Below are 22,528 nucleotides of genomic sequence, written 5' to 3'. Positions count from 1 at the left end.
GAAGCCCGTCTTGCAAAACAGTGTTGGCTGCGGTCGGAGGACGCTGGGGAGACCGTAGCTTTGGTCTCCAGGGCCGGAGTCCCTGCTCCTCTGCTCCTCTGCCTGCCTGCTTGCCTTCACTCAGCTCGCTCCACCTCACGTGCATGCACGCACACTACACACTGCAGAAGACTTCGGAGCTCTGAGAATATCTAGTGAATGTACAGTGGACGTTTCTGCAGAAATAACTGCTGCAGCTCCTCCAGACCAACAGAGGTTTTCCGTGTCTTGTGAAGTGACGGAGCTCCGCAGCGAGAAACGTTATCGTCTCCGACCGGGTGCCGGTGTCTCCTTCTGACTGCGGTCGGGTGGCTGAAGCAGGAAAAGCCAACACTAGGATCAGCAGTGATTCATGGAGAGACCTTCGTCTAGTCAGCTAACATTACTGCCAAGCAGCTGAAATATAGAGCGATATTGTGGTTTTAGCTGACGTGTGTCGCCTCACTGTGTTGAGTGATGCTCGTTCATGTCTATGTAGAGCGAGCACAAGCGCGAGCCCGACGCTGACTTTCGTTGACTTAACAGCACAGGTGTCGCTGTTAACAAGCAATACTGAAAGTTACAAATAGTCCCTTTAATTAAAAATAAAGTGAAACTTAATGGTTGTCACTGTCTACTCATATTAAACATGAATCTCAATTAGTGTATGGAAATAATATGCAAGATAAGCATATTGTTTGTTATCATGAACAGCCGAATGGTGCGTCGCTTTAAATTCTGAGGCATTGTGGGATGTTATTCTCTCGTTTCCTTTGGTAAAGGATGCTCCAGTGTATCCTCTGCTAAAGGAGATAAGAAAGGAAGCACTGAAGCTCCTTTCCTTAACATTTGGTGAATTCGAAAAGCTGTTGTCATGGCTGCTACTGAGGTACTTCCGGGTCATTCAACTCCGTTAGGAACCTTCCTGAGCAAAAAGGACTATTCGAACGCAACAAAGGACTATTCGAACGTATCCTATATTTCAGAGTTTTCTGGCAGCACCTGAACGCACCAGCACCAGGCCCCTCCTACCTCCGGTAAGAAACCGTTAATCCCTCAGAGAGAAACGTCCCGAGCAGAGATCCGCTACACGGACACGCAGCTACCGACACCGACACCGACACCGCCGCTGTTTGACTACATATATATATATATACCTCCGAACACACAGAGAGATTATGCCCGGACAGAGGTAACCGTCCCCGGGCTGCTGCCGCCTCCTCAGCCGGCTGAAGGACACCAGGAGCAGGACGGAGAGCAGATGGAGAGGCCGGGCAGGCTGCTGCTGCTGTCCGAGCTCCGCGTCAGGAACGCGGCGTGCGATGTGAGCCTGAGCCGGTCCCTGCTCACCTGGAAGAGGAGGATCTCCAGCCCGGTGTACCACCCGTTCAGACCCAGTAAGACCCGGATCATATGTCTGTCTGATGTCCCTGAATCTTTACCTCTGTGTGTCTGTCGGCCTTTAACACACTCCTCATCCTGTGTGATAAACAAAAGGACATTAAAGGACAAACACTGTGTTTGTTACCTGGAGATAAACACTCAGGTTCATGTAGTGAACACAACATGATGTAGTTCAGCCTGTAACAATGAGTGAGATGTGATAATATCCGGTTACATAACATACATCCAGGGTGACACACACACAATGCGTGGAGGAGGTCACAGTGAGGCTGCAGGCTGCAGGGGAGGAACAATACACACCAAACCTCAGGCCGTTACACTGTTTTACATTCAGGGAAATATAGGAGTAACAATGTTGTTTGAAGGACTAAACAACATTGTTTATGTTTATGTATTTTTGCACAATTTAAGACTATATACAACATAACAAAAACAATAAATGAATAATATACACTGGGCTTATCTGAAGCCTCCACCTAGAGACAAGATTAATATAAAGCAATAATATGACTACATAATAGTGATAACAAACAATTAGGACAAGATATATATATATAATAACAACAATAACAATAATTTAAATTAAATATCTACAAAGACTTCAGGGCAATCATAACCAAACAACATTGTGAGACACCAAACCTCAGGCATTTTGTACAATATTATAAATACAATAATTTAAATTCGGGGAAATATGGAGCATAGAGGAGTTAAAATGTGTTTTTTGAAGGACTAAACTACATTGTTTATGTTTAGTTATTTTGCACAATTTAGGACTATACAACATAACAAGATATATATAATAACAACAATAACAATACAGTAAATATATCAAAAAAGACAAGTATGTGTGTGCGTGTTGCATGGAAGTGTATGGTTAGTGTTTGTGAGGAGGATATTGATTTAAATATCTACAAAGACTTCTGGGCAATCGTAACCAAACAACATTATGAGTGGGAAAAAAAATAATAAAAAAGAGAAAACATAAAAACAGATAAATGGACAAGATGGGGAAAAACAATTAAAAGACAGTAATTAAATGAGTCTTTAAGCGACTTTTGAAACATTTGACAGATGAACAGTTTTTTGATAGATGTGAAAAGCTACTCCATAATTTGGTTCCCTTAAATCTTATCGAAAATGTACCTCTACTAGTGAGGAATTTAGGAGGATGAAGATCAAAAGATTGACGGGTTGAGTAAGAATGGACCTGAGAATTTGTTTTAAAATGGGTCTTGAACTGCTCAGGAATATTCCCACCAGAAAGTATCTTATAAATAAAAACATAATTTCATAGTTCTCACAGCAGGGGTGGAAGCAGTACTGTAGTTGAGTACAATTTTGAGGTATTATTACTTGAATATTTCCATTTTATAGTATTTTACTTTACACTTCTAGTGGCCTACAAAGAGGCAGATCTTGTACTTTTTACTCCTCTACATTCATTAGACATTCATGTGAGACGATGAGAGAAATATCAGTATCTCTGGTGAATACTATGTTTCCTCGAGGCTCGTAAACCATTAAGTTGAGAAGAAATGGTGATCTTCACCTTGTTTTTCTTTATCTTGAGGGTCACCTATGCGAGTGACCCAATAGATATATTAATAATAATATATGTTTTATATCTATGTGGGTGGCTCAACCTATCATCCATGTGCTCACCTGCTAACTTCTGTTTCCATAGAAACTAGACTTGTTTGGCTTGGTATTTGTTCAGTGTCTCGGTCGGGACTCAGAAGTGTGGGACAGGCGCATTTAGATGGAAAAAAATCAAATAAATGATCTGTAAACAAAAACATAATTTGAATATGGTGTAAAGTAATATGTATATGAAACAATTTAATTTGAAATAATGTCATATTATAATTGAATTAGCTCATTTTATGTATCTCAACATTGAGACCACAGTTGTGGGACATGAAGAAAAGTGATGTTTGGACCCATAAAATGCTTCATACATTTTTATTAAATCACAATATTTATTAATTATTTTTTTATGTCAAGATGGGCAATAACACTGTGTATATATTTATCAAGCATTGCACTGCAAATTTTAACAAAGATACAACATTTCATTGCTGATGATAAGACATAGAGGCAACAAGACATGACAAAATTTGTTATGCATTGTTGCGAGAACAGTTTGTGATTAAAACCTCCTGCTGTGTGACACGTGAATGTACGACGCAGATGTGATCGACAGGTAACTGAAGGCCTCAGGTGGTTCGTTAGATTTGAACGGCAGATAGGATGTGTGTTTTCTGAGTCAGTGAGAGAAAATGTAAATGTTTACTTGTAAACCAGTTCACAGTGTAGTTTTATATATTTTATCGCTACTAGTCTGAAGTAGATTGTGTGGAGACACTTTAGTTTTTATTAGGCTAGTATTTTAAAGTACATGATGTTAATTTGTATTAAATATATTAACATGACACTGTTTTTTGAGAATTAAAAGCCTGTAAATATTTGTGTAGTCTATTTTTGAGTAAATTATGTTCTTTAGCAGATGGTAAAGTAACCTGGTGAATTAATTTTTAAAAACAAAATTATACCATTTGCTGACTTACAAAATGTTTTATAAAAGGCATAAAGCGAAGCAAGATCAGTCTGAAATGAAATATAAATTAAAAAGAAAAAATACAATAAAATTAAAAGAAACAAAATTTTAAAAACACAAAAGATAGATGTCTGTTAGTACTAGGGCTGTCAATCGATTAAAATATTGAATCGCGATAAATCACATGATTGTCTGTAGTTAATCGCAATTAATTAAGATTAATCACACATTTTTTATCTGTTCAAAATGCACCTTAAAGGGAGATTTGTCAAGTATTTAATACTCCTATCAACATGGGAATGGGAAAATATGCTGCTTTATGCAAGTGTATGTATATATTTATCACTGGAAATCAATTAACAACACAAAACAATTACAAATATTGTCCAGAAACCCTCACAGGTACTGCATTTAGCATAAAAAATATGCTCAAATCATAACATGGCAAACTGCAGCCCAACAGGCAACAACAGCCGTCAGTGTGCTGACTTGACTATGACTTGCCCCAAAACTGCATGTGATTATCATAAAGTGGGCATGTCTGTAAAGGGGAGACTCGTGGGTAACCATAGAACCCATTTTCATTCACATATCTTGAGGTCAGAGGTCAAGGGACCCCTTTGAAAATGGCCACACCAGTTTTTCCTCGCCAAAATTTAGCGTAAGTTTGGAGCGTTATTTAGCCTCTTTACCGACAAGCTAGTATGACATGGATTTCTAGTTTCATATGATGCCAGTATCTTCACTCTTTTCTCTGAAATTGAGCCTGCTACAACCTCCGAAATATCGATTTTGTTAATGTCTTAAAGAAATTAGTAGAGTTAAAACAAATTTGTATTAACACGTTATTATCGCGGTAACTTTGACAGCCCTAGTTATTACAAATGTCAGTGTGATTTCGGGGGTCATTACTTCTGAAACAGAACCTGGAAGTTCTGGTTTCACTTCACCTCTCTGTAACACCCAAGGTTACAGTTTAGACATTCAAAACCAAAAACAAGTTTGAGTCAATCTACCCTGTTCTAGTTCAGGTTTCAGTTCATTTCTTTAAATAATCATGTGGAACTTGAAACTTGTTCATGTCCTGCAGAGAGGCTCCGAAATATCCGATGTACAAATGACTAACAAACTGTGTGTCTGTGTGTGTGTGTCTGTGTGTGTGTCTTTGTCTGTGCGTGTGTGTGTGTGTGTGTGTGTGTGTGTGTGTGTGTGTGTGTGTGCAGGTGTGTGCCACAGCGTGTCGGTGTCAGAGATCATCTCTGTCAGAGAGGAAGAGGAGGAGAACAGCAGCAGACGAACAGACGATGGCAGCTGGAAAAAGATCAAAGAGAGAGAAGGAAAGGACTGCAGGCAGGCCTTCACAGGTAAACACACCTGGATACACTGTAACAAAACATCTGGAAACACGCCTGTACATGCACCTGGAAACATGTTAAACACAGCTGGAAATACAGGAAACACACCTTGAAACACAGTAAAAAACAAAACATCTGGAAACACACCTGGAAACATGGAAGCACAAGAAACAGATGTTGAAACAGATGTTGAAACAGTTAAAACACCAGGAAACAGCTGGAAATACAGTAAAAAACAAAAACATCTGGAAACACACCTGGAAATACAGTAAACACCTTGAAACATAAAAAAACAAAACAATCTGGAAACACATCTGGACACGCAGCTGGAAACATAGGTGAAAACACACTTTGAAACAGTAAAAAAAAACATCTGCATACCCTCCTACACATGCACCTGAAAACACCTTAAACACATCTGGAAATACAGTAAACAAAACATCTGGAAACACACCTGGAAATACAGTAAACACCTTTAAACCAAAAAACATCAGACATGCACCTGGATACGTGAAAACACATGTTGAAACACAGTAAAAAACATCTGGAAACATACCTGGAAACCTGGAAGCACAATAAACAGATGTTGAAGCACAGTTTAAAACACCAGGAAACATCTGAAAACACATAAAACACATCTGAAAGAACAACAAATAAAGGAAACACACCTGGAAAATACCCGAATACATAACTAGCAACACTTCTAGAAAAACACTGAGAAACTCAGTAAACATCCCTGTTCAATTGTGAAATGAGGAGTTTTGACTTGTGTCTGTTGTGTGTCAGTGTTGTATGTGGAGAGGTGTCAGCAGCACCGCTGGCGGTGTGCTGAGGTCACCTTCACCTGTCCAGAGGGCACGCTGTGTCAACACTGGGTCAGCAGCATCAGAGAGCAGCTCGCAGCTATCAGTACGACTTCACACCAACACACACTGAATAACTCACAAATGATTGTTGCCAGAAACTGTCGGTAACATCGTTGTTGTTGTTGTTGTTGTCGTCTACAGCCAGCAGACCCAAACACCTGCTGGTCTACATCAACCCATACAGCGGGAAGCGACAGGGAAAACGCATCTACGAGCAGAAGGTCGCCCCGCTGTTCGCCCAGGCAGGCGTCTCCACGCACGTCATCGGTGCGTCCATTATCAATCACTTCCTGTTCTCGGGCTTCCCGTGTCAGGGATTATACATCTAACGCATATTGTGTATGTTTGTTGTCACAGTGACGGAGTATGCCAATTATGCAAGAGACCACCTGAGGACGGGGGCGGAGCTGAAGAAGTTTGACGGGTGAGAGTTTAGTTCTTTCACATAACAAAGTTTAGATCACACAAGACCTGCGATACAGCTAAAATATCTGAACCGCCAAAATAAATCACCCCAGAGAACACATCTGTCAGGCTGCTGTTTTTATTTGCGTTTTACTGCAGACTTTTTTACACTTTGAGTGATAGTAAACATACTGTTTACGCAGAGAAATTATGAAATAAAAAGCCATTGTACCCTGTAACATCTCACTTTGATCCCGGCTCAGGGTGGTGTGTGTCGGAGGGGACGGCATGTTCAGTGAGGTCATCCATGGGCTGATCTGGAGGACGCAGATCGACGGCGGCGTAGATCAAAACTGTCCGGATGAAGCACTGCTTCCCTGCTCGCTTCGCATTGGAATCATTCCTGCAGGTCAGAAACACTGATGTGACAATGTTGTTTTTTGGTTGATTAAAATGATTGCAACGTTGAAGAGGTCCTTGAGGAAGTTGTAGAGGTCCTCGAGGAGGTTGTAGGGATCCTTGAGTGAATTAATAAAGCATGCAGCATCAGTCAAGTTACTATGGTTACCTGCAGTTTAAATGTCTGGGGTCCAGGTTCACTTTGGTCCATTTTTACAGATTTTCTATGCATTCAAATTGTCCCCACATGCATGGTATTCTTTTTTTGAGACTCAGCTACTCTAGAAGGCTGACTTTCCCATTTTTTGATTAACCAAAGTGTTAAAGCTGCCAGGAACCCAAAATACAAGAAAAACGACAACACAGGCACCTATGAAAATATACAAATCTTTAATGATAATCACTCAAAATATTGTTATAGAACAGTTCAAGGTTGTAAATAATATAGTTTGACTATTTATACACACAAACAGCAGGAAAAAATGTAAGAAATAGAACTATAATACAGTATATTTGCATCTAAAGTGTAAATGGGCTTGTTTTTTTTTGGCCTTTTTATTGAGGCTATGGATGCCTGTAAATTTAATAGATACAATTTTAATAATTCACAATTTTTAAAAGTTCTATGAACATGTTTTTTATGGTTTGTCGACATAAATGAGATACTGTGTGAAAGCCCCACATCAGCACTTTCAACTGGTTTTCTCAGCTTGTCTGTAAAAAAAAAAAAAAATGTCAGTTGCGGGCACAAATGGGTTAATAAAACATGCTTACTGTATTAACTGATGAATAGACTCCAGAGGGTTGATATAGCTTGAGCTCTGATTTATAACGGAGGTTAAACTGTTTGAGGTGAACACTGATGTGATTTTAATAGACAGCTGACAGCCAATCAGAGAGCAGGAGTCTCTGTTACCGGGTATAAACGTACTGACTTTGGCCTCGTTTCTCAGTTTGTTCTGTTTCTGTTTGTGTCCTTCTGTGTTTTCTGTTGTTCTGCTTAAGTGCTCTATAAATACACTCACACACTCCGAGTCATGAGGGAGACATTAATTCTCTCTGCAGCAGTAGAGAAGAAGCAAGCTCACCTGCTTAATTAATGGCTGCTGGTGCTCGGTGCAGCAGTGTTGTTGTTGTTGTAAAATCTTTATTCAAAGAGGCAACATTTATGAAAATAATCAGAATATTTGATGCTGTCAGAACCATCAGTCCTGCTCTTCACCTCACTGGAACATTAAACTATCTGTTTGTTTGTTTCAGGCTCAACAGACTGTATCTGCTTCGCCACTGTGGGCACCAACGACCCCGTGACCTCTGCACTGCACATCATCGTGGGTCAGTCACATGGTGTCACTACACATCAACTATAACATGAATCATTTCAGCACCACACAGGTTGTTTAACATGTTATACACATAGACTGTATGGACCATAGATATATATATATATATACATAGACATCACATTGGCAGCTTTAGCCCGTTGCTGCTATACGTCATATTATCTCAAGATTATATTGTATGTTACACAAATATCACCATTTTTTTTTATCCATATCCAGTTTATCCGACAAAATAGTCACAGCAAACGTAATGAAAATCCAGTGATACACATCATTCCATGGGCTCATGCTGCCATCTAGTGTTCTTTCAGAAAATAGGCGCTGAACTATTGTACAGGACATCGGTCAGTCCACGGTTTTGGTATATGCAAATATTAAAACAAAACAAAGAGGGTTTAAAGATACAAGGATAAAAACACATAAAAGCACAAGAACAAATATAGTGCAAACAGATGAAAAAGATATGGAAGTAATATGACATCCACAGGATTAAATAACATTAATAATAAACTTTATTTATGAAGAATTTTTCAAAACCAAGTTACAAAATGCTTTACAGGGTAGAACCAGCATTAAAATATTTCGGAACTTCAGTGAGGCAAATAAAATGAATTGGGAGAATTAAAAATAATACCAAAATAAAAATGAATAATATACCCAACAATAATATAAGTTAAAAATAATAAAACAGATAACACGTTGGAAATAGAACAGTGTGCTAGAATTAATAAAAGGCTTTTTTTTTTCTTTTTTAAAGATGCATTTTAAAGTGTGTTACACATGTTTCCCTGTTACCTGGTTTACCTGGTTGCAGGTCTAGCTTTTTTAATTGAGTTTCTTAAAAACAGAGATTTGAGTGTAACGTGATAGGCGTAATTGATTGGGTGTTTTTATATTATGTGTGTTCAGGAGACTCTCAGCCAATGGACGTGTGCTCGGTTCACCACAACAACACCTTCCTGCGATACTCCGTCTCCCTGCTGGGATACGGTTTCTACGGCGACGTGCTAACTGACAGTGAGAGGAAGAGATGGATGGGACCGGCCAGATACGACCTCTCAGGTAGAAATACAACATGTTTTTAGATTAGGGCTGTCAAAGTTAACGTGATAATAACTACATCGCAAAGGAGGCTAAATAACGCTACAAACTTAACCTCAATTTTGGCAAGGAAAAACTTGCATGGCCATTTTCAAAGGGGTCCCTTGACCTCTGACCTCAAGATATGTGAATGAAAATGGGTTCTATGGGTACCCACGAGTCTCCACTTTACAGACATGCCCACTTTATGATAATCACATGCAGTTTTGGACAAGTCATAGTCAAGTCAGCACACTGACACACTGACAGCTGTTGTTGCCTGTTGGGCTGCAGTTTGCCATGTTATGATTTGAGCGTATTTCTTATGCTAAATGCAGTACCTGTGAGGGTTTCTGGACAATATTGTCATGGTTTTGTGTTAATAATTGATTTCCAGTAATAAATATTTACATACATTTGCATAAAGCAGCATATTTGCCCACTCCCATGTTGATAAGAGTATTAAATACTTACTCTTTAAGGTACATTTTGAACAGATAAAAAATGTGTGATCAATTTTAAATATTTGAATCGATTGATAGCCCTAGTTTAGATGCTTGACTTTACTCGAGTATTTCCATTTTATGCTACTTTATACTTCTACTCAACTACAATTCAGAGAGAAACATTGTACTTTTTACTTCGCTAAATTAACTTTTACTTTATTTATTTATTATTTATTTATTTTACTTTTCAAATACTGATTTTAAAAACAAAACACCAGTTTATATAATGTGATCCATTGTTACAGATTAAACTATCAAAAGTATACGATGTAGATCAAATTAGCTCCTCTGTGATCGACCAACAACATTGAAGTATTGCTTACATAATACATCAATAATAATGATCCAATAATATAATAGTTTAATAAGGTTATAAGTTAAGAACCTTTTAAGTTTATATATTTTTGCTGTATTGATGAGTATTTTTATATTGTGGTATTACTACTTTTATTTAAGTAATGATATGAATGTTTCTTCCACCATAGTCTTACAGAATATTACAGTTACACACTCTATATGGAATAACAAGAACATACAAAAACACAACCAACAGAATACAAACACAGAGCAGGACGGACTCAGCAATACAAGTACTGCATGAAAGACAGCAGATATGAATGTAGTATTAGAGCAGGTATAACTACCATGTGTTTATGAACAGACTGTGTACTGATAATGAAGACGAGAGTAATCCTTGGTCGTCCCATTTATTTACCTTGATGACGCTCTGACTCCTGCAGGTGTGAAGATGTTCCTGACTCATCATTACTATGAAGGAACAGTGTCCTACCTGCCGGCCAAAGGCATCGTGGGAACGCCACGGGACGCCGCCAGGTGTCGATCCGGGTGAGAGAGATGCTATGTAGCGAGCTAGCTAATTCCACCATGCTTTAATGCTTCACTGGTTACAGAAAATGAGCCGAACAAAGTCGTCACTCATCTACGCGATAGCACTGTGCTTTCCTCCGCTGTGACAAGAGTGTGTGGATGAAGCATTAAGCCGTTAAACTCCGCCCGCTAAAATGGTCGCAATGGTACGCATAAAAATGGCCGCCGCTCTGACCATCCGGCTACGTTGATTTGAATGGGAATGTCCGTTCTACTCCTATTCTGTTTCTATGGTTACAACACGTCCAAACGAGGTGAGGGGATGCTGGGAAGACAGGAAGTAATCTTAAGTAATCATTATCTTTTGTTAGAGAGCATCTTTGGTTCAAGTTAGCTAATGTTTAATAGCTAAAATAGTTTGTTTCAGGTAAGCTAACAGTTTCATTTAACAACCATCACTATTTGGTTCACTTCGGGTAAGCTGATGGTTCAGTTTAGTTGCCAGACAGTTCAAGTTTAGTTTAGCAGTTAAAACAGAATTCAGCGAAGGTTAGCTAATGACTCGGTTCAGCTGATTTAACGGACAAGTTTAGTAGCTAAAACAGTTGTGTTCTGCTTACATGTTGTTTTATGCCTTTTTTTTAAAATAACATTGCTGTGTCTGTAAATTTCCAGCTGTGTGGTTTGTCAGCACAACGGGCAGCTACTTTCAGAGAAAGCTGACAGGTACGAGGCGGATGAAGGATCAGACAGCGGTGAGTCCAACAAATCCTCATTCTGAGCTTCTAAAACACAGTTAGTAAGAAAATTACTGTCTTTGGATTAAGATATCCTGGTTTCATCAAAAGTGATAAAAAAATACACCTTCCAACACGTCCAAAGTTGTTTGATATACTTGTGTCTTAGAATATATTAATACTGTATTTGGAAATCAAAGTGGTCCATGAATGGAGCCCTGGGGCACGCCACGGAATCGTCCTGAAACTATAATTACCAGCGTTAACATGAAAAGCTATATAATACCTTCTTAATGCGGACAAAACAATCAACCATCCGTCCATTTAGTAGCTGTTCTGGAGCTGTCACTCATATCCCATGAACTTCATCAGCAGACAGAGTTGTCATGGAATTGCAGATGTTCAAATATCTCTTTTTTTCTTTTACGTCTTGTCCATGTTGGCTTTAAATTGAGACACCAAGTTCACTCTTGACCTTGGAACCCACAATTGACCCAGAATAATCTCACCTCAAGGTCCATTTAATTTAGCTGTTCTGGAGGTTTCGATCACATGACCAAGATCAGGAATAAACTTTGAACCTCAACTTTTTAAAGCTGCTCAGTATATTGTGTGATTATATTAAATGTTTTTTATTACAAAGCAGGTCTAGGTGCTGTATAAATACTGTGAAAGTATCAAAACGCTCAATCCACGGAGAAATACACACAACCCGTAATCAGAAACTGCGCCTTTGAAACAAGCCGTCCGTTTGTGATGTCACAAATTACCAATCTATAGACACAGTTCACAGTTTTAAACGTAAACAATCTAAATGTGTCCCAGTTTATTTTATGGTTGCAGCATATGGCTTCGTCCGAAATCACATACTATGCACAACATACTCAATATTTGTACTATCGTTCAACATACTATTGTGTGAATAAAGTAGTAGTATGCATTTTTGTTATATTCAGGCAGACAGTATGAGGAAAATAAAGTGTTTGTTCGAACATTACAGCATGTAAACATGTTCTAGTAGAAACACAACATACAAGTATGAACCTGAAAATTAGCATGATCTGGGAGCTTTAAGGTTTAAGGGTTCTTGTTCTTGTTAACTGTGGTTGAACTCCTGAAACTCTGCAGTCAATATTGTTTAAATATCAACATTTTATATAATAATAAAAGCCAAACTACCTGAAGTGATGGTGGTTCGGCAGCAGCAGCAGCAAGAAAGATCAAATCTGTCTTTTCGGGGGGTTTTGTTTTAGAAAGTGACACCGAGTGGAGGACAATCCGAGGGAAGTTCCTGGCTATAAACGCTGCCAGTATGAGCTGTGCTTGTCCTCGCAGCCCCAAAGGCCTCTCACCTGCCGCTCACCTGGCCGACGGCACCACCGACCTCATCCTGGTCCGAAAATGTTCCCGCTTCAACTTCCTCAGACACCTCTTACGACACACCAGCAAGGACGACCAGGTAATAAAACAGCATTCTGGTTTATGGTCTCTCTACATAATCACCTGTTACACCTGCTGTCTCTCACTGTCTCGTTCTGTCTCGACCAGTTTGACCTGACCTTTGTTGAGGTCCACCGAGTGCGACGTTTCCGCTTCACACCGCGTCACTGCCAGAGCGACTCAGACCTGGACCTGCGGGAGAACGGCAAACACCAGATCTTCAGTCAGATCTGCCGAGATCACCCGGCTTGCGGCTGTGCCCCCGCCTACAGCAGCTGGAACTGCGACGGCGAGATCCTGACCCACACAGCCATCGACGTCAGGTACCTCAACCCTCTGGGAGTCTCTTACTTTGCTACTGTCAAATATTGTAACTATGGCTGTCAAAGTTAATGCGATAATAACTCGTTAACGCAAATTTGTTTTAACGCAACTAATTTCTTTAACGCATTAATGCAACTTGCGATTTTTAGGTTGTAGTGGACTCAGTTTTAAAGCTAGAATGAATACTACTATCATATGAATCTAGAAAAACCTAAGGCATCCATCGGTACCAACCATGTCATACTAGCTTGTCGGGCAGGGGACTAAATAAGGCTCAAAACTTACACAAAATGTTGGCAAGGAAAACCTGACATGGTCATTTTCAAAGGGGTTGCTTGACCTCTGACCTCAAGATATGTGAATGAAAATGGGTTCTATGGGTACCCACAAGTCTCCCCTTTACAGACATGCCCACTTTATGATAATCACATGCAGTTTTGGGGCAAGTCATAGTCAAGTCAGCACACTGACACACTGACAGCTGTTGTTGCCTGTTGGGCTTGAGGTTGCCATGTTATGATTTGATCATATTCTTTATGCTAAATGCAGTACCTGTGAGGGTTTCTGGACAATATTTGTCATTGTTTTGTGTTATTAATTGATTTCCAATACCAAATATATACATACATTTGCTTAAAGCAGCATATTTTCCCACTCCCATGTTGATAAGAGTATTGCATACTTCACAAATCTCCCTTTAAGGTACATTTTGAACGGATAAAAAATGTGCGATAAATTAGCGATTAATCACGATTAACTATTTTAATCAATTGACAGCCCTAATTTTAACCCTGGTTGAATTTCTCTTTCAAAAACACCTTCTCCTTTGTTGTTGTTCCCAGAGTGCAATGCCAGTTGATCAAGCTGTTTGCACGAGGTATCGAAGAACCGACAGTGTTTGAGGATCTCACCAACCCCTGTGCAATATAGGCCCACAACCCCCATTATTCCCTGTCAGACACTGGAGTCGTCGTTCTGTTTCCAGCCTCAGCCTACTTCACTGTCGCTGCGGCCATCATGTGACACTCGCCACATCCTTCACCAGGAGACTCGACAGGATTTACCGTTTGTGCTGTCACTCAACAAAGAGCAGGAGACAACACTTTACTTTCTTGGTCAGTCCAAAATGATGTGTGATTTAGTTTCCTTAAAACACTACCAGCTTTAATTTATTCTCTGGAAACTAGCCGCTGTCTTAAAAAAGTAATCGGGAAATGATTGACATGGAGAGTAAAGCTTCACCCTCAGATTGTGCATGTGTTCTGGGTCACACTGTTGGTGTTGAATGGTTGCCGGGTGTCTGGCACCTGATTTATTTTTAGTATTGAACTCCAGTCTTCAAACTGAGCCCTGCTCTGTTTGATCACATTTGTTCCTATAATCGTCAGATCGTGACTTGATGATCTCGTTACCTTGAGGTTACAAATGTTGCCTGTAACGGTGACACAATGTACAAACAAACAACATACTTGTTTTTGCGTTGCCCAAAACGTTGCTCTGTGTGTTACTGCCTGTAGAGCAGGCTGAAGCACTCAAATCTGTGTTTGATCTCAAGTCTGGCGTCTTTTTCTGTTAACTCAGACGTGTTGGGTCACATAGATGTTTTGCCTTGGACTCATCTCCGTCTCCGTTTTGACTTGTCTGTCTTGTGGGTGTTATGACATGGACTTGTCTTGACCCGCCTTGTGTCTGCCTCATGGGTGTTTTGATGTGGACTCGTCTTGACTCTGATTTGTCTGTTTTATGGGTGTTTTGACGTGGACTTGTGTCTGCCTCGTGGGTGTCTTGTGGATGTTTTGACTTGGACATGTTTTGACATGGACTTGTCTTGACTCTGATTTGTCTGTCTTGTGGTTGTTTTGACTTAGACTTCTCTTGACTCGGACTTGTGTCTGCCTCGTGGGTGTTTTGACATGGACTTGACTTGAACTTGTGGCTGTTTTGTCTCGGTCTTATGGGGGTTCTGTCTCTGACTTGTAAAGGGTGATATGACTCTGATTTGTCTCGGTGTCGGCCACCACCTGTGACAGACTCGACGAGTCCAGATGTTTGTTTAGCATACTGGAGTCAGCTGTTGCGGGACTTGACTCGGACATGACCCCAATGGACTCGGCTTTGACTTGATCACAAAACTGCTCAGACTTGTCAAGGACTGGACAAGTGGTTTGTTGGTTAATGTCTGTATTGCTGTTTGTGATTTTATTTTGCTGAAGTACTCAAGTCCCGTCTCAGTTTAGTTTTGTTCTTTTATCTCGGACTTGTCACGGTCTCGGTGATTGTTTCATTTCTGCCTTTTCTCGGTCTTGTAGGTGTTTTGATTCAGACTTATCTTGATCCTGTCCGTCTGTTATTCTCATCTGTTACTGCGATCTCGACGTGAGCTCGACCCCTGTTAGGACTTGAAACTGAAACTGCTTTGACTTGGACTTGTCTTGGACTTGACTCAAATAGTCTGTTGACTAACGTCTAGATTGATTTTCATTTGTTATGTTTGTTATTGTATTTTTCTTTATTAATGCTGTAGTGCTCAATCTGGTCTCAAGACGTTTCTTCTGTTATCTCCAGACTTGTCTCTGTCTTGTGGATGATTTGACTCAGACTTGTCTCGAGTGCCGCCCTGCTGCCGATAAGAACAGACTGAGAGTATTTGTATTTATTCAGCTTATAAATAGATAAGAAAATTGTTACAGAAATGTTAGCTTATTTGCACTTTTAAATAGTTTGAAATGATCCTGGATTTGGAATTATCTGTTACATGTTTTAAAGATGCCAGACACCTGCCAGTCATTCCTAGGGTCATGTAATCATTCGGGGTTGAGGGATGATTCACATTCACGAAAAGTAGAAAGTAAATCTCCTGCACTTGTAGGGAAAAATAATGCCGACAGGAGATTTATTTTCCACAACTCTCCTCTCACAGTCACCGCCTATGTTCTTCAGCCGTGTGATGGTTTCTTTTACTTTCTGCTTCTCAAACTGGTCCATTAGATTTATCTCCGGTCCTCCATGTTTCAGTCTTTTCTCAGGAAAACCTGAGCTCAATCGTAACTATGAAATTGTATTTTTCCCAGCATTTTAGAAGAAAAATGTCAAATTTTAATTTTAGTCAAGAAGATTTTGTGTCAGTAAAGCTGGTCGTGGCTGAGTAAGCTGAACCGCGCTAGCATGAATGTTTTTAATCTTCCATTTCTGCTCGATATGCAAATGAACTGAGCAAACACAACACTCAAAAGTACATCATCATCTGATAAAGTACTGCTTTAACACAAATGTTTCACTCAAACTGCGCAGGTCTTCAAAATCAGCTGAAGTTGTAGCTGTAACTCCAGTTTACTCTCAGTGTGACGTGATGTTTTAAACTCGTCTGTCGGATTTATTTTGTTTTGTAAAACCTCAAGTTAATAATCCGAACCTTCCACAAATCAAACAAGATTCACACACATCAAAAGACCCATGTTCCCCTCGGGATGAATTGTAATAACTTTGGTTTTGTCTAGGTCAACATTTTTAATTTCAATTCGTCCAATAATACCTGCAAAACTAATTAAATACCCATCAGCCTCAGCTGTAGCATGCTAACACACTCTTGGGGGCTCAACATTAGCGCGTTAGCATTGCCGTTGTTAGCACTGAGCTCAAAGCACCACTGTGTGTAAATACAGCCTCACAGATTGTGAGTTGTTGGATACGTTTATGTCATAAGTAGTCATTGACTTGTTTATGGGGTTTGTTTATTGTTTGTTTATTTATTTTGCACAAATTAAGACAAAAAAGTCTCCACATAAATAGTGTTACAATTTTACAATGTTAAAGAGAACACAAGATTAATATGCAGAAATAATATAACTACATAATAGTCATGACAAAGAATTAGAACAAGATTTTATATATATATATATATATATGTATATATATATTTAATAACAATAAATATAAGCCAAAAAGGTGTGACTCACTGCAATAAAGGGCATTGGCAGGGCTCTCCAAGTACATTTGGCCATAGTTTTTAAATGTTTATTCACAAAAACAACAAATTTTCTCCATCAAATTCAAAAAGAAAACTGTTTTTGTGTATAAATGAATCCATCTCAATGTGGAACACGTAGATTATTTCACACAAAACCTGATTAGAATGAATGTTATTGTATTTGTGGAAGGTTCATATTATTGATTTTATTCTTTATGAATTCTTTTATGAGTTTTGTTGAAGGAAGCTGCACTGTAAAGTCCAGTGTTGATATTCAACCAACTGCTCACGTAAAACAATATGTTCAGTGTCACAGGGTCTTGTTCATTTTTGGATCATTGTAGGTTTTGAATTTTAAAAAACGTTCACAGCTCTGAGCATGTCGTAGCCTGATGTAGCCGCTGCTCACTGTGTCCACAGGGTTATAAACAATACAATCTACATGTAGCAGCACCATCTGTAATGTTATTTTTCCATACCCTTTAGTAATGTTATTCATAGTGAAGTTGCATTTCTTCACTAAGCCTCAGGATGGCGATGTCACCCACAGATCACAAATTGTCAGTTCTTGGCTCCACTAGAAGCTGTAAATCATCAGGATATTGTTTGCAAACATTGCAGCTTCTAGGGGACATAAATTAAATAGAAATAATATGATTATTTTCCAAAACACTGACAGAGCTCCATTTGGATTAAATGGAAATAATTTGAACTTTGACCGGACAGGAAGTCGAGTATCAGCACTGGGCTGTCAGACGGTAGATGCTTTTTCATTGCGTGTGGTTTGTTTGTTGACAAGCAATCCTGTTTCCTCTCTGCTGACGTCGAGCTGGACTCAAACTGACGGAGGAGGGAACCAGTAGCAGCTCACGGTGCTCCAAAACACCAACCAATCAGCTTTGATTCAATCCTCTGACCAAATACCAGCCAGGGTTTTAATGATGTAGCTGTCTGTATGTCTTTGACAGTTGTAACTCAGCCTAGAGGTCCTCACAGGTTCAAAATCTTGGACCCAATCAAAAAGGTACCCATGGAAAACCTACCAGAGCCCTACGTGCATGCATTCATTTTCAAGGATGTGGTGGACACCAACACTGGCAGCAGCATCATGCTTCACTAACGTGAATAGGCTACAACAGGAGCCTTAGAGATCTGATTATCTATAATGTTAGTAGGAACCAAGTGGACCTGTGAAGACCTTTATCTCAGCCGTCTGTCTCATGTTGATTTATCTCTTAACGTTGTATTGATACAATCATAGTCTGAATGTTTTTCTGTGAAACCTCCAAACAACAACAAACCAAAAGTGTTAATCATGTGCACACAGAGGTCGACTGATGACTGAGGTGGATTTTTAATTAGGAGAGGATGAAAATATTTATTTACATTTAGCGGTCTGTAATTATACATTAAATGTATTTGTTCTTTAGTAGGCTATATAGATTTAGTGTTTTTGTGATAATAGTTGGTGCTGGAGGCTTGGTGATGTGATAAATACAGTATTTGGCCAACCAGGAAGCGAGCATCGCCTCGGTTCCCTTGACAAAAAGCCAATGGGATTTTTCCATTGGGTTTTGGATTATTGCAGAAAATAAGCTCTGTGGCAAACACACGTTTATGATACTTACATGTTTTGTTCACCAAGATAATCTTCACAAATGAACACCACTTTTATGATTTTTGAAGCGTGAATGCAATCGCCAGAAGTAAAAAGCTAACATTAGGCTATAAACGACCTACATCACGGTTACATGAGCGCTAGTAGGCCTATACACAACGAGGCTGTAAAGGCGAATGAGTTGCCGTGATGACGTTTAGTAGTCTTATTTAGCCACACTATTTAGCAACTACCTTTTATAAGACACATAAAGGCTTCAGAATTCACGAGTGGGATCTTTATTGATGTATTTTATATCATAGAACAAAACGTTAAAATCTCTTAAGCTTGTGTTAACCACAGACCATATTTCAGGCATTTAACTAAAAACCCATTGACTTCCAGACGAGGGAACTGGAAGTGCTAAAATGCAAACTCATTTCTGGGTTTTAGGACTCATTCCTGTAGCTCTCTATTGGTCAGTGGCATGAATTTGCATGTCAAAGTCCACCATATGTCGAGCTGGACTGATCACTGCAATTCCACTGTAATTAATGGATTTCTCTTCATTTTAAATCCCGATGTAGCCGGGCCTTATTTACCAGCAGCTAAGTGGGAAAACCGTTCATGTCAGCCAGTTCGAGTTAATTATGAGATTCTGGGAATCACAATACGGCACTATGAAATCTCCCACTTGGTGAAAATAACTTCACCAGTTACCAAAAACATGAGGTTTTCTTGTTCACATTCTGCCGACGTGCTTTCTACTAGTTATCAGTTAGCAAGCTAGCTATGCTAACCGGACAATAACACACAGTTAATAGACAATGCTGCATGACATACAGCGGACATGATAGCCTCCTCCAGCTCTCCATTCCCTCAGAGGTCAACACTGTCAAGAGGGTTTGGATGTGATCAACAGCGCAGATTTGCATTGTTAAGTCTTCTTACAAATTCAATTCACTCCTGTTAATCCACTGATTACGGAGAAAACATTGCAATGAACAGATTTTGTCATTACATTTTGCAGATAGGCCTACTGTATATGAATGCTTTAAGGACCTTAAAACAGCCCAGGGTGAAATATGTAAAAACCTAGATTATGACTGAACAGGTATAGAGTTAACGATGTAATCATCTCTAGTGTTGTGTCAGGTGTTTTTTGCTAACAGCATGTAGAACTTGTAGAATGAAGGATTAACCACGCAAATAATTTTTATTTTTTTTAGTAAATTATATTTCTGATTAGTTATTCCTAAAATCTCAAAATTATTTCAAATGTCCATTTTACGTTCTGGGAGTCTAATTTTTCAAACTCTTGAAATGATGACATTATGTTCGGTGAAGTTTCTCCCAATTTAAACCTCTCCAACTAACAGGGAATATTTAAAACTAGTTAGATCTAGTGAGTCAGTCGACCTCGAGCTGTAATCTGAGCTGTAACTGATCTTTACCTTCTGCTGTAGCTGTTTCAATTATCAGGAATTAAAAACATATTCAACTCTTCCGTGTGCACAATTTATTAATCATCTCCACCAGATCATGCGTTCGGTCGTGTTATAATCTTGTATACTACTGAACCCATCAGCCTGATGTTTTCTGTGCTCATTTATGACTGTATGCTCAAGGGCCGTGGTTGCGGTGATACACACTTTTTGACTGTTTTATACTTTTATTGACTGCTGACTTCTTGCTCCTCTTAACCGGCCAGTAGGACAGCATCTATTTGTTGCAAGTGATCAACAGCTGCTCCTGTAGAAACAGGCATTTCCATCAATCGGCAAGGCTAAAAACAAGCCTTAGGCTACCCAGTGTGTTGGAGGCCACAGTTTGACCTTTGTCATGGCTCAGAAACTAACATCCATAGAAGATTTCAACACAGTCTCACAGCTTTTTGTGAAATAGTCAAGAAATGTAATCTATTTGATTCGTGTACATTAGGGGTGTAAGAAAATATTGAAAAAATCTAATATCACAATATGTTTTGTGATACTGTATCGCTTCTCAGAAACACTATCGATTTATAATTAAATAGTTTACAGTTAAGTCAATACTTTATTTCATTTTCAAAAAGATATACCCTCTTAAAGTAGCGCTATGATGTTGGATTTTACAGGGACTGATAAATGCAAATGCAGATTCCACTGTTAAAAAAAAAAATTGTATGCATATGGTGGTGTGTTATTTAAACTATTACAGTTTTCCTAAAATTAGATCAGTAAATTGAAATATATTGCCTTACTTACAGTATCGCAATGTATTGAATCGTAACCCCTGTATCATGATACGTATCGTATCGCCAGATTTTTGCCAATATACAACCCTAATGAACATAGACACCCCTTCCCTTTATTTTCGTGACGCTCAGCACGACTTTCAACAAGGTGACGCATGTGTCAATTTCTGCTCCAGCCTTTAAAAAATTAACCTAATTAGCTAGGTTTAGGAAAAGATCGACTTGGTAAGGATTACGCAACAATAATTAGTTAGGTTTAGGAAAATATTGCGATTTGGGTTTAAATAACATCGGAAAGTGCCGTAACTTAAGTACGGAAGTTACGTGACAAAAACTACTTAGATAGCTTTGGGAAAAGATCGCGATTTAGGTTTAAATAACACCGGAAGTGCCGTAACTTGCAGTAAGTACAGAAGTTACGTGACAAATAAATCAACTTTGACTAGAACAACTTGACACGCAGTGCTGAGCTGCATCTCAAATTAATCTTCAGGTTTCCAGCTTTCAGATGATGTACACCACTTTTATGTGACATCTACTGTTGACCTGCTATCTCCCCCTAAAGACCCCCTGTACCCCCCTAAAATAAAGACAAAAATTGGTCTATGAAAAAGAGGGGGAGTAGAAAAAGTAAAGGAGAAGTCCAAACGTCTTAAGTAAAAGTACACATGATTGAATATTGTCCCCTGTGACTCACATATGACGTTATTAATTAGTGTCAGTCACCTCTGAACAGTTGTGCACAGAGCAATCAGAAGCATAAATCAGAGTACTAAAACGATAGAAACGTGTGTTTGTGGATCAATACTGTGTATTGATGTGAGGACGATTTCATGTGAACAAACAGCAGGCAGCTCTCACAGGTGATTAGAGCTCATTAAGGAAGTCAGATCCAATAATTTCATTTAGATTTCAGGAAGTGAACAAACTGGAAAATCGGGTTCTTAACTCGATGTGTTGACTCGGTAAATAATCAGACCAATAAAATCAGAGGGAAGTCTGTCAGTAGGTCGATACCCGAGGGGGTACAAAAGAAGGCAGCTCGGACCCAACACCCAGTCTGCAGGTCTGATCCGGTTTGGTCTGGTCTCTGAGCAGGATCTGTCCAGGTGAGTCTCTTCATAACATCCACTGGAGACATTTTAGAGTTCTTTCGCTGATATAAGATTGTTTTGATCATCTTTATTAGTTTACGAGGTCATTTCTTCCCAGAAGCTCTCAGAAACCAAACCCTACCTTTGAGAAATGTTTAAAACTTGATGAATATAATAACATGGTTTTACTTTAGTTCACATGCTTTGTTTTTGTTTTTTATTTGATGCTGCAGAAGTGTCAGGCTCAAAGGCACTTTGGAGGCTTTGGATCACTTTAATTAAACATCAGTTTAGGTCACAAACTGGTGGTAATATGTTCATATTGTTAATATCTCTGCAGGGTTTTTTATTTTTGTGTAGACATGTTTT

At 39.2% G+C, this 22,528-nt stretch overlaps 1 protein-coding gene across 1 annotated transcript; it reads left to right on the top strand.

Annotated features, from left to right (window-relative positions):
• The first annotated feature begins 1,032 nt into the window (after positions 1 to 1,032).
• Positions 1,033 to 17,038, top strand: LOC119486963 (ceramide kinase-like). Its single transcript, XM_037767538.1, has 13 exons — positions 1,033 to 1,415; positions 5,206 to 5,346; positions 6,124 to 6,246; positions 6,345 to 6,470; positions 6,561 to 6,627; positions 6,872 to 7,017; positions 8,268 to 8,342; positions 9,260 to 9,412; positions 10,677 to 10,782; positions 11,440 to 11,519; positions 12,755 to 12,960; positions 13,050 to 13,264; positions 14,108 to 17,038. The coding sequence occupies exons 1-13, from the start codon at positions 1,280 to 1,282 to the stop codon at positions 14,193 to 14,195; spliced, it is 1,662 nt and encodes a 553-aa protein (XP_037623466.1). The 5' UTR covers positions 1,033 to 1,279; the 3' UTR covers positions 14,196 to 17,038.
• Positions 17,039 to 22,528: the final 5,490 nt, after the last annotated feature.

This window comes from Sebastes umbrosus, chromosome 4, assembly GCF_015220745.1.
Source record: "Sebastes umbrosus isolate fSebUmb1 chromosome 4, fSebUmb1.pri, whole genome shotgun sequence".
Lineage (NCBI taxonomy): Eukaryota > Metazoa > Chordata > Actinopteri > Perciformes > Sebastidae > Sebastes > Sebastes umbrosus.
Note: the sequence above shows the minus strand (reverse complement) of the source record. Positions and strands in the feature narration are given on the sequence as shown.

Coding starts and splice junctions, on each gene's coding strand:
- LOC119486963 (XM_037767538.1), top strand. CDS start 1,280: ATGGAGAGGCCGGGCAGGCTGCTGCTGCTGTCCGAGCTCCGCGTCAGG. Junction 6,471..6,560: donor CGTCTCCACGCACGTCATCG/GTGCGTCCATTA, acceptor TTGTTGTCACAG/TGACGGAGTATGCCAATTAT. Junction 7,018..8,267: donor CATTGGAATCATTCCTGCAG/GTCAGAAACACT, acceptor TGTTTGTTTCAG/GCTCAACAGACTGTATCTGC.